This window comes from Leptonychotes weddellii, chromosome 3 (genome assembly GCF_054177405.1).
Source record: "Leptonychotes weddellii isolate Sample4059 chromosome 3, ASM5417740v2, whole genome shotgun sequence".
Taxonomy (NCBI): domain Eukaryota; kingdom Metazoa; phylum Chordata; class Mammalia; order Carnivora; family Phocidae; genus Leptonychotes; species Leptonychotes weddellii.
In genome coordinates, this window is record NC_138371.1 from 48,688,036 (window position 1) to 48,700,557 (window position 12,522).

The 12,522-nt window shown below is 37.0% G+C and overlaps 1 protein-coding gene across 5 annotated transcripts in view; it reads left to right on the forward strand.

Moving 5' to 3' along the window:
- ZNF385B (zinc finger protein 385B) overlaps positions 1–12,522 on the forward strand; it is a 370,262-nt gene that overhangs the window by 96,288 nt on the left and 261,452 nt on the right. Inside the window, exon 1 of one of the 5 annotated variants that reach the window (XM_081814053.1) lies at positions 9,171–9,350. The exons of the other annotated variants lie outside the window; for them this stretch is intronic. Coding sequence (XP_081670179.1) covers positions 9,326–9,350 — 25 coding nt within the window. The 5' untranslated portion in view covers positions 9,171–9,325. Of the gene's footprint in view, positions 1–9,170; positions 9,351–12,522 lie in introns of those variants that run through there. 5 annotated transcript variants of the gene reach the window in all.

Genomic DNA, 12,522 nt, shown 5'->3' on the forward strand with positions numbered 1-12,522 from the left:
GTTTATACATAAGGTGGGTGGCACAGAGAAAAGGAATGGTTAACTTTATAGAGGTCAGGGAAGTCTTCCTCGAAGAGGTGATATTTGTGGTAAATATTTAAAGATGAGTTTCAGGTTATTCAAGGAAAAGCAACGTTCCAAATAGAAGTGATTGCAATGTAAATGCATGTAGGGACAAACTACAGTTTATTGTTATTGGAGTGAAATATGATTGGGCAAAAAGGAGAGATCCTTCAGGAAAAATAGAAAGTAGCTAGAATAGGAGAGTGTTCTTTGTTCTGTGGGAGCATAGGAAAAACACAGTTTCCCAAACATATATAAAAAAAATCAAGGGCAGCTGTTGGAATTCAGAGTTCTCCTAAGTTCTTCTATGCCACTCTGGTTTATGTCAACCAGGAGCCTCCCCGATCAAGTCCAGACATCTCAGCTTGGTATTTTCCTAGGATATCACCTGGCTGTGCAGACATTATTTTCCACAGCCCACATACAACTTCCCAAGTCCAGATAAATTTGACCACATTTATTCTCTATGTAGGATGGCTAAGGATGCTCATCTCACCCTCTGCTATCAAAGGCTGGGACCTATTATCCTCAGCGCCTATTGCTGTGGTATTTTCCCACCAATTCTATCCCATTTACCATTCTAATTCTCTGAGGGGTATTTGAAATTTAAAAAATTAAAGCAATTGATGTGTGAATAACTGACAATCTAACTCTGTGGTTATCAAATTTTAGCATGCATCAGAATTCACCTGGAGGGTATATTAGGAGGCAGATTGCTGGGCTCCATCCCCAAAGTTTCTGATTCAGTAGGCCTGGAGTAGAACCCGAGAACTTGCATTTCTAACAAGTTCTCAGTGGAAACTCCTGGTTTGAAATCACACTTTGAGAACACCAATCTAACCCAATGAGGAGGAATTGATACCCAGAAAAAGAGCTGCTTATCTCAGATAAATCTATAATTAGGAATTGGTCAGGAAAGAGAAAGAGGGCCTTCTTGTGTACCTTGTCTTCTGCTGGGGCATCCACTGACCCATGGAAGTAGAGGGAAGACGTCATGGAAATAAAGGGACATAGCCCCCAGAGCCCCATCAACCAAACCTTACCTCTAGCTGGGAGCTTTATAAGCAACTCTGTACGTTCTACAGTATCCTAAACACAGTGAAGTTAGACCCGGCGGCCGTGGTTAAGTGGATGAATGAGGCTTTACCTTGTGCCAGGTATTGTGCTAAGGAGGTCACCTTATTTAAATTCTCACAACAGATTTATGAGGAAGGCACTATTATTACATACAATGGGAATGAGGAATGAAGAGGTTAGGTAACAGCCAGAAGAGGCAAGGCTGGGATTTGGAACAAGTTGGCCTAATTCTTTCATGACCTGATTCGTCACCATGGTGTTCTTGCCTTCCATCTAGGGATGTAAGTTGGGTTGGGCAGAAATTGCCTACTTTGTGCTTACAGGTTACTGCTCAGACAGTGTACTTGATGTGGAAGTTGAATCAGAAAAGAGAGGCTGTAAGTTCTCTCTCTGGATGGACTTAACATTTTTGCTCAGAGGCTTTCCCCTCCTATCAGTCAGGGATACATGATATTCTGATACCCACCCTGTCCAATCAGAAGCAGGTAAATCACCAGATAGAGTAATAAATGTTAACTTTACATTTTGTTCTCCTTGTGTTGTCAAGAAACATTTGTGCCTGTCATGGAGAATCAAATTGTCCCCAAGGATCATGGTGGGGAAGATTGATTATATTCTGGGGTTTTGAGAATCCATATTTCCTCAAAATGGGAAGGGATTCTTTCTCAGGGTGTGACCTTTGATCCTTTCATTGGCACTCATTTGGCACAAATAATATTTAAAACTATGAAAGGTCAGGCCCAGATTATGAAGGTTGAGCTGAACTGTCTTATGAGAGACACATTTGTACTTGATTTGAGGTGCACTGGAGATAGGCGTTATCATGGAAAGACTGAAATAATGACGTTCGTTTTCACAACCCAACATGATATGTATGACTCTCCTCACATTATAGATAAGAAGCTTAGAGAGATTTGGAGGCCTTTCCAAAAGGCCACACAAAGATTCAAAGTCTAAGGTCTTTCTCACCCTCTGCATTACCTCTCATAACTTTTTGCAACAAATTCTTCACAAAGTAAAAATGAAAAGAATTCATGACTACTTCCTTGTTATCTAATGTTTGGTTTTCCCAGTTGCTACTAACTGAACTGCCCATTTTCTTTCTCACCTTCAATTAATTCCAAAAGAATTTCTAATCTCATTGAAGTTGAAGCTTTTAAGACTAAACAGGAGTTAGTCAAGCAAAGAGAGTGGAGAAATATTGATTCAAAGGGAGTAAAGAGAATGTTTAAAATCTTAAACTGAGAAACAGTTTGTCATATCCAGAGAAGCTGAGATGTGGCTGAAACTGAGTGAGAAAATCAGAAGCAGAGACAAAATTTGAGATAGTAGCCTTCAGACATTTTTTTTAAAACAATGCTTTATTTCAGTCACGATTCTCTGGATCAGAGATTGGAGCTGGTCTCACCTAGGTGTTCTTGTCCTGGATTCACAGGAGGTCACTCATGCAGCTGCAGGTAGCCAGCATGTCAACTGGGTTGGACGGTCTATGACTGCCTCACACACATGCATCTGGAAGTTGGTGCCAGCTGTGGGCTGGATCATTCTCAGCAGGAGACTCCTTCACCCAGTCCCAGAGCAGCACCGTCAGTCAGCAAGAGCAGAAGCTGCAACCACTCTGGTCTTTTGGTCAGAGCTTGTCACAAGACCAGCTCAAACTCAAGTGGTGGAAATATTGAGTCCGCCTCTTGATGTGAGAAGTGGCATCTTTTTTGTGTGGGCCTTGAGTTTGAGTAGATTTTAAGCTGAGGATACTTTGGGAGCAGGGAGAGGTGAGGTTTGAATGATATAACCAGGTGATTTGCAGCAGGAAGTAGAAATAATTGCTTGGAGGTAAAAATGGAGAGCAAGATCAGAAAGTGGGTTGTGGGTTGGAACGTTATAAAATGTATCCTTTTCCTCGCTGCTCCATATTCTGGGCTTCTCTTTGATGCCTCCAGGATCTTCTAGGATCCTCAGCTGTTTTTTCCCCCCTCCCATCTAATGGTCTCTTATTTTCATTCCTATTCTACATTCAAGAATCAGCTACTAGGGTCAGGACACTCTGATAGGTATTATAGCTATTAGAATATGTGTATGGGTTTTTAAATTCATAGGCCGAATTTCTCACACTGCCTCTCCTATATATTTAAAATGACATTTTGTCCTCAAAAGTGTTCTCTCAATTTTGAACTTTAAAAATTAAACCTGAAACAGTAACACTATAGAATCACCACAAGATGGTGCCACAAGTATATTGAAAGTAAGATATTTTCCTCATTTCCTCATTTTTTGCTGGAACTTATTAATGAGTATGGAAAGCAAAGAAATACTCACAAAGGGGTGAGCATGTATGTGGACATGCATGTGTGCATAGGAGCATGCTCATTTGGCAGACTCTTTTTGAATATCTTCTGTGCGTTAGGCAAAACCTGTAAGGGAGCTCCCAGGTGGTGGCAAGTATGTGTCACTCCTGCCAAAGGGTGGGAGGGAGAAAGGGTCAGTGGAGATTTTTCTTCACTTTTCAGGAATAAAAATTATTGCTTAAATATCATAATATGCTCTCTGTCTGGAAAAAAACAAGCTGTAGTTCATTTTAAGAGGTATTAGATATGAACACTAATGTTTAACAACGCAAACTTCAGTTTGTGTGATAGATGCAGAGATAGGGCTAGAATTTATCAGCATAATGTCTTTTACTTTTGTAGTAGAAACATACAGCTTAAAATACTTGCTTTTTCCTAATTTTTGATGAGTCAGTTTATCACTTAACTTAGTTATGACTTAACACAGTCATTTATCACTTGAAGAAATATTTTGCAGGGGCGCCTGGGTGGCTCAGTCGTTAAGCGTCTGCCTTCGGCTCAGGTCATGATCCCAGGGTCCTGGGATCGAGTCCCGCATCGGGCTCCCTGCTCAGCAAGGAGCCTGCTTCTCGCTCTCCCACTCCCCCTGCTTGTGTTCCCTCTCTGGCTGTGTCTCTCTGTCAAATAAATAAAATCTTTAAAAAATATATATATATTTTGCAAAATACAGGTACTATGATGAAAGTATAACAAATCATTGACAAAGGGAAGTCTCAAAGTCCATAGAAATCTTTTCATGGAATTATTATTATACAGCCCACTTAGTAGATAGAGTCCATATAACTTCCTGTAGTTTTTTTATAGGAAAACCAGACTTAGAAGGGAAAAGGATCTTGGCTTACTATATACTAACTTGGGTTCTAAAGAAGAGGACATTTGCTTTCCTTAGTATAAATCCCTATTGATAGGGCCCAAGAATTCTCTTACTTAGAGTAATTTAGACCCAGTGATGATACAGTAGAAAAAATATTATCATACTTTTCTGGCTCTTTTTCTTGACCAGAATTGATCATTATAAGTTTCTAAGTATTTTACAAAATCCTGAGTCTATTCTTCTAAATAAGCATAGAGTTAGTGCCCCAATTCATACTCCCCAGGTAAATTCAGTTGGTATTTGTAAATAGGGCTTATTGAGGTTCCTTATGAATGAAAGTAGAGCAATTCAGAAATAGAATGAAGGCTCAAGTTATAACTGCAATCCCCAAATGCTTTGGGACAGAACCCCAGCCACATTGGATGGTGTCAGAATTCTAGAACATTTTAAGGTAGACCTGAAAAAAGTCATTATAGAACAACTCCATATTCAGTACATGTGGTTAAAAACTGTAAAAAGGGTATTCATTATGTAAGTACAAAACTCTAAGGAATTGACATATAAAGGAGTTTTAAAGGAACTTTTTAAAATAAAGAATTAAAAGGAGTGTCTGGCCCTTTTTTAGTGAGGACAGATAGTCTTGCTTTAAGAATGCTTTTGACTATGGACTTTTACATGTATTTATTAACAGGTAAGTGTTATTTTATATAAGTATTGGCTTTCAGATTTTAAAAACCAAATGCTGACACTTTTCAGTATGGAACTGAATCTTAGACAATGACGGAAATTGTTTGGGTGGCTGAGTGGTCAGAATTATCAAAGGCCACCTTAAAATCTGTTACCTGATTTTGTGTATGTGTGTATGTTATCTGATTAATCTGTGGAGAAAGGCTTTTGGTAGCTGGCTCAGTAGGAATTTAAAATCAGTAAGTTCAGATTCTCTTGGTGAGTTAAATGTGGTGTCATCCTGACTGACCAACTTTCTTCACACGGATATTCCACTTTCATAGCCTTTACAGCATCATAGCCAAGGAGGCTGTTGGACGTTTTTCCGAATTAGACATCCCTGTGAAATGTTACAACTGACAGTGGGGTTGGTGTTCATCCTTGTGCTTATGGTTTCTCTGGAGCTGGTTCTTTGGCCAACTATGAAACATGTTTGCTTTTCTCTTGATTACATGAAGAGTTTGGAGGATCTGAGTGGGCTGATTATTGGTTTTTTGTGTGTTGTTTTGTTTTTGGCCTGAGTGTGATGGCATTCACATCATGTAGACCCATTTCAAGAGCCTGCCCTCTAGTGAGCCAGCCTTGCAATCCAGAGACTCTTGGCCAGTAGAGGCTAGAAGTTTATTTGTTCTTATGTGGACATGATGTAAAAGATATAAAGAGATATTGATTTTGATCCTGGGGAGTTACCTACCCTGGATAGTCATTTGCTTTTAGAAGCTGCAATAACTCTAGCAAACCCCCAGGGCACTATTTAGGTTACTAAAGAAAGAATTCACTAAATTATGTTGTACTGTCAGAAATGAATAAGTGCAGTTTCCTTCTTCACATGGAAAATGACTTTGTGACCATATTCTAAATGCTAAAATTAGAGCCACACATTCTGTTATACTTTGTACCGTGAATAGGAAGACCAGTATTCTCCTAAATGCCTCTGGAACTCTTCTCCACTGCAAGTCTGGGCCCCAAAGGTCACTCAAGAAATGCTCTTCTTTTTAGGTCGAGTATGTATAGTCTTTTAATTTTTTTAATAAGAATTGTATATATTTAATATGTGCAACATGACTCAATATACATATACATAGTGGAATGATCGCTGTAGTCAAGCGAATTAATATATCCATCTCCTCATTTAATCACTCCTTTGTGTATGTGTGATGAGAAAAACTGAAATCTACTCTCTTAGCAAAATTCCAGTATTCAATACAGTATTGATAGTCATCGTGCTGTACCTTAGCTCTCTAGACTTATTCATCCTACATAAGTGCATCTTGGTACCCTTTGACCACCGCATGTTCAAAGATGATGAGTGTTCTATAGACCCAAAGTCTTAAGTCCAGGGTCAATGTTATCTTAAAGTTCTTTAATGTACCTACTTCAAAAAAGGATTTGGGAAATATACTCACAGGACAGCTCCAAGTAAACACAACATAATATTCATGTTTTGGGGGAGGAATATTCTTTTTAAAAATGAGTTTTAAGGTTAAATAGTTTGAGAATTGACGGTAAAGAACATTACTACATTTTTTTTTCTACAAGTGATTTGAAGAACTCTTACACCAAATAGTACATGGCATATAGCAATAAATTAGGGACCTTTACTTCATAAAGCTTATTTTTGTTTGTGACGTTCTCACACATGATGTTTCACATTATGGATGTTTTGTTTTGGGGTACAATGAGAAGAGAGTGAGATAACCCAATGTTTTATGCCTCATTGTGAAAATACATCCTTCCTTTTATAATTTTCTTTTGAAAATTATAAAGTACATTGCTAAAAGAAATATTTTTGTCAAGTGCCTTTCACATTACTGGGTATAAAGTAGTTCATCAGTGAGTGTTTGATATTATTGTCATTGTGTTTCATTTTTTTCTCAACACAGTAATTCTGAATGGCTTCTTCTTACTTTCTGCTCCTGTGCCCTAGTCTCATCATCTTGCCTTACATCTCCATCTCTGCTCTGCTTTGTGTTTCAGTCTTAACAGCACCGTCTCTCGTATTTTTTGACTTTCCTGTCAAAACAACGCTAATCTCCAAATCTCTTGTTCAAGCAAGAGAACATGTGTTTAGGTACCCTTTTCCAATCCAATCCCTGTAACAGTTTAGGTAAACATTTTTCCAGGTCTCCTAACCTGCAATTCTTGCAATCCAAGAAGCCCTGAAAATCAGAAGGTTTTATAATTCATATTGGTGACAAAACCTGACCTGAACTGATAGGAGGTTAATTATAGTCTTTATTTATCCCATCTAGTATGAATATGTACATGTTTTGCTGTAGAAATGTTAATGTGTCTGACTATAGAGTGTTGCCCCAGACCCCACTGGAGGCATTACATAATTCATGGTCTCTGCAGAGTATTATCTTTCAAAAATCTGAAAGCATTTGAATTCTGAAATGCATCTGGCACTAAGGTTTTAGATTAGGAATTAAGGACCTATAATCAAATATTATGGTTTCACTTTAAACTTTTATCTTATTACTAGGGAGCTGCATGTATGGTAATAATAAAAAGAGTTTTAGGTGCACAATCTCTCATGAACTGTTTTCTAAGACTAGAAAAGCACACACATAGATAGAGACAGAGACAGAGAGAAAACACTGAGCAGTTGCTCAATCAGTGAATCATGAGGCACAAAATGAATGGAATTCAGGTAGCAGAAGTAACTGCAACAGGATAAGTGCATTTTCCTGTGACATGGGCAAACATGCTTGTGTGCATGACCACTTCATGTATGTCTATAACTGTCTCCAAGGAAGGGGTTCTAACCGGTGGCCTATTTGGATACACACATAGAGATATAATGCAGATACCTATGGGGGTGCCATGTTTAAAGTTGTTCCAAGATGCTGTGTTACATAAATGTATGTTAGGCACAGTGCTTATTTTTACACAGATGTTTTGGATTTAGTAGATACTACTAAATGTGGCACCTGAGAGCTAGTGGTGTTACTAGAATTGAACACAGTCATTTACCAAAGATCCTCAAATCAGGGTTGCCTTTATTGGATCCTGCTTTGCCCTGTCTTTAGAGTCTCTGTGAGAACCTAAAACCCATCTTTAAAAATCTGAGTAGAACCTTAAATGTGTTCTTTGTGAATGCTACTTACTAGGAATTTCTTCCAGCTCTTTTGTGATTTTTGATAAATGTTTCATGTCCTTTTTGCTTTGCACTTTGCATGTGTCAAAGCTCTATATTTTGTGATCTCAAATCATTGTTGCTACTTTCTAGGATATTCTACCTTTTACCTTTTTAAGAGTTGTCAACTGTCTCTTGCATCTTATGTTTTAGTACTGATAGAGAAAAGATGGTGAAAGGTAAAGGTATAAATTTGGGAGTGGCGGGGGTAGGGATTTTCATGAGCTATAGAGTTATAAAAAAATAAGCGGTCAAGAACTATGGGGTTAAAAATATTCTTTACTTTGTATGTTTATTTTCTTGTTACACAGAGCACATTTCAATCTTTATTGTTTAAGAATTTGTCTTAGAGTAAATTGGATAGGATTTTGCCCTGGTGTTAGCATATTCCTGGAGGCTTTTACTATCATTATTATTTTAATTTAGAGATAAGCAGTTAGGGGTTAAAGTATATTTAATTTGTTCTTTACTGGACATCTACATCAAATATATGGAAATTTTTTTTGTTATAATTGTGATAGCCTCTAGTGATTTTATTTATCTGTAGAAAAGTCCCAGGAACCTACAGCTATTTTGATTTTTGCAGCTTTTATGATAAGTCCTTATAATATATACTACTGATTTCTTCTCTGCATCCTGCTCATTGTTGAAAAGCCAGAGCTATTTTTAACATTTACACAATTTCAGTAGATGATTCTTCCTTCCACAAGGTTTGGTGCTAAATCTGTGGAGCCTTTCATAATCATATCCTTTTTGTGGTTTGCTTGAATTTGATCACAGTGGCTGATTTCATGCATTGATAATGAAGGCTTAGGTTGCCTGTTTCTCGGCATAAATCCACTCAGACTTGTAGGTTGACAGTGCTTCTGGTTTCAGCACGCGTGGAGATATAGAATTGAAATTGCTCTGCTCTCTTTACAAGTGACTCAGTGTGCTTGTCCTTCCCTAAAATGTTGCCAGCGTCTAAAGGATTTTCAATGAGCAGTGCAATAAGCAGCATCTGGGAAGGTTTGGAGCTGCACTGATACAGCGTGGTCCTGTCACACAGATAATCAGGGCTGGAGCCAAGTCTCAGTAGCACGGTGCATCACACTGGTCACATACTGGAAGTTTTGTTTATCCAACTCGGTTGCTCTCAAAGCTGGTGAAAGCCCAGCCAGGATGTGGAGTGGACTTCCTAGCAGAGGTGAGCATTTTTATTCTAAAACTTGGATGCGGGATCTGGTGTGTCAGGAACAGATTTTTATGCTGTGTTGAATCCTGTGGAGTTATCAATTGTGTTTATCGTGTTGCACTGACAGATTGGAAAGGGCACCACTGAGGAGTAAGATATATGATTCTTTAATTTTATTGGGAAGTAACTCCTTAAATGCACGGTGTGATAGCATTCTTTTTTTTCTGTGCTAGCTGTTTGCCGAGGACATCTTAACAGTAGGTGACTTCCTTTGCATTTTAAACATTCAGAACAAGTCAGTGATATTATGCAATTTGCTGTCATTACTGAAAGTAGGTAATTAGCAGTGCTACGATGTGCTTCAGGGGTGTGTGTATATATATGTATATATATGACTATGAACTAAATGTACTTTGTAGAATTTTTGACATGAAAAATAGGAAACAAGTGATGTTTACAAGATAACTAAGAAAGTAAGTGAAATGGATTACATACTGGACTTGACACCTTGTTATGCTTAACATTAATAATTAGAAGTTATGACCTGTCATGCACTTGTCATGCACTGGACAACCTATAGTAATTGATTTTTAGAGACAGTATACTGAATGAAAGGAGAAAATTAATAGCATTTCTTCATAAAGCATGTTTTAATTAGATGTGACATTTTAAATGTAGCAGATTTCATTACTTAAATATAACTAAAGTAGCTACACTTACCCGGAAAGTTAAATTAGTAGATCACCATGCCCAGAAGGGTCAGATGTGGCATTATAAGTATAGAGTATTTGCAAGCCAACTAGATAAGGGCGAGCTCAAAGTTAGCCGCCGAGTAGATGGAGTCCTATTGCTTAGGCTCTTCTAACTCCAATTCCTACACCATGAGAAGCTGTTTCTAAAGAAGAAAGGACTAAGAGTTATGATGTATTCACAAAGCAGTATGCTTATTAAGTGTCGGTTTAGTATGTTAGGTCTGCAGAGAAATCTATTTTTATTTGATTGGAAGCTAACATGGCACATGGGGTATGTATTTATATATGTGTATCTGTTTTTCCAGCTAAATTTATTTGAGGCAGCTGTTTTATAGCTTTCAACTCTGAAGTTATAGATAAGTGTGTATTCGTTTGACAGAAGATTCGAGAACCCCGTTTACTGCCAGTACATGTAAAGCTTGGCTAAGCAGACGCATCAGGAGCAAACCATTTGTGTTCGCCAATCTGTCTCAGCAAGTCCCAGGGCCACTATCTTGCTAGAAGCCACTGTGTGCTTTTGAAAGCATGAAATTAGTTTTATACTGAGCACATGGTTTCTCATTTAGCAGCTCTTTTTATGGTAATGGTCAATTTATGGTTCACTGCCAGGATTTCGGTGTTCTGTCAAAGCTGATAGCTTCTACTAAGGTGTCTCCATGAGATAAATTTTTAAAAAGCAGAGGGAGGGGGGCACCTAATTAGACCCTCAAGAAGAGACTCTTACCTTCAACCTCGTCTATTTTCTGAATGCACTGTCGTTTCTCCAAAGTTCCTTTATGTTTTTAATCCAAAACCTACAGATTTAAAGTTACTAACATTTATCATTTTGGACTTTCCTTGACATGTGACATCAAAATAGCTATGTTTTGAAATGTAAAGTATTTGTTCATCTTTTTATAATGCATTTGGAGAAAACCACTCTATTAGTGCTGACCATATTGTGCAATTCATCATTGGACTTAATCTGCTTGTTTGGTAATATATCCTAGAGCAATGCTGGAGAGAAGACAAGGCTTTTATATATTTTAGAGTTGGTATAAAGTACCCATACTTTATTATACATGGATGTACTATGAGAAGGATTAGTTAAAGAATAAAACTAAGCAGTCTGAAGATATATTAAAAATGTTGAAAATGTCTTCTTTTGTATAACTGCCTCAACTTAAAAAGTAAAAGCTTTCAAATACTAAAATTAGATAAATATTAAAAACAGTTTTTGTTTCCACAGAGTGATAATAGATGAAATGTACTTAAAAATGTTGTAGTAAGGATTTTCTTAGCCTTTTCTTTCCACCAGAAAAAAAACCCTTGTTGAAAGTTTTGCTAGTCATAATGCATTTTGAAATAGAGGTGGTCAAAATTCACTACCAGGACATTTAATGAAGTATTTATTCTTGTGTTTTTTCTTTGTATGGTGGTAATGGATATATACAAGTAGATTAGGGTACATATTAGAGTGGTGCTATTGTACTTATTTTTTCAAATGGCCTTGGCAGTGGAACTGAAAACACTCCTGAAATCTTGAATTTCATGATTTTTTTTCTTGTTAATCCATGGATTCTTGCCTACGTTAAGTGATTTCACATGATAAAGGATCCATGATAAAATTATATTTATTGAAATGTAAGCATATGATATGTGCCATTGTAATTAGACGATTTTCTGATTTTCAGTGAAGCATAATTTTAAAAAACTTATTTTCCTTCCGCTCTTTTGGAGATGTCATGTTACAAGTCATCATCAGCTCGTCAGGGGGATTTTGTTTTAGGTTTTGACTTACAAATAAGTATCTCATATTTCTCACTCCCCAAAGCCTATGAAGCAAATTGGGTTTGTGGGTTGAGAATTAGAAGCTTAGAAGGGCATTGAGATTTTTTCTTTGAATTTCTGATGATATAACGTGTTTAGTAAATGAAACCTTAAAAGAAGTTTTAGAATGTCAGAATTCTCCTAGAATAAGTAAAATTTGTTGTATTATATAGATCATAGAAATTCACTAGATGAAGCAAAGGGTAATTTAGCATGTCTGCCTAAAATCTTAGCAGCAATTTCTCTTTCACAAGAAGTAGGATTTAGAAAGTTATGAGGATGTGAGATTCTCATGTATCTCTGTGAAATTTACCTGCATCTTTTTACTTTTATATCAAGAGCTAGCAACCCTGAATTTCCTTCAGCAGATTTTAAAAATGATTAGTTATGAAACATGGAAGATAGTAAAGTAAGTAGTAAACCTACTTTAATTGAGAAACATTATGACAAAATCAAAGTACTCTCCAAGTTTGGTGAGCTTTCCTATTGTACACATACAGTAATTAGTTTGGACTAATTATATAGTTGGTAGTTTGTTTTGAGGTTTGTTGCTGTGGTGATGAATACTTTTTATTTTTTAATATTTATTTATTTATTTATTTATTTATTTATTTATTTATTTA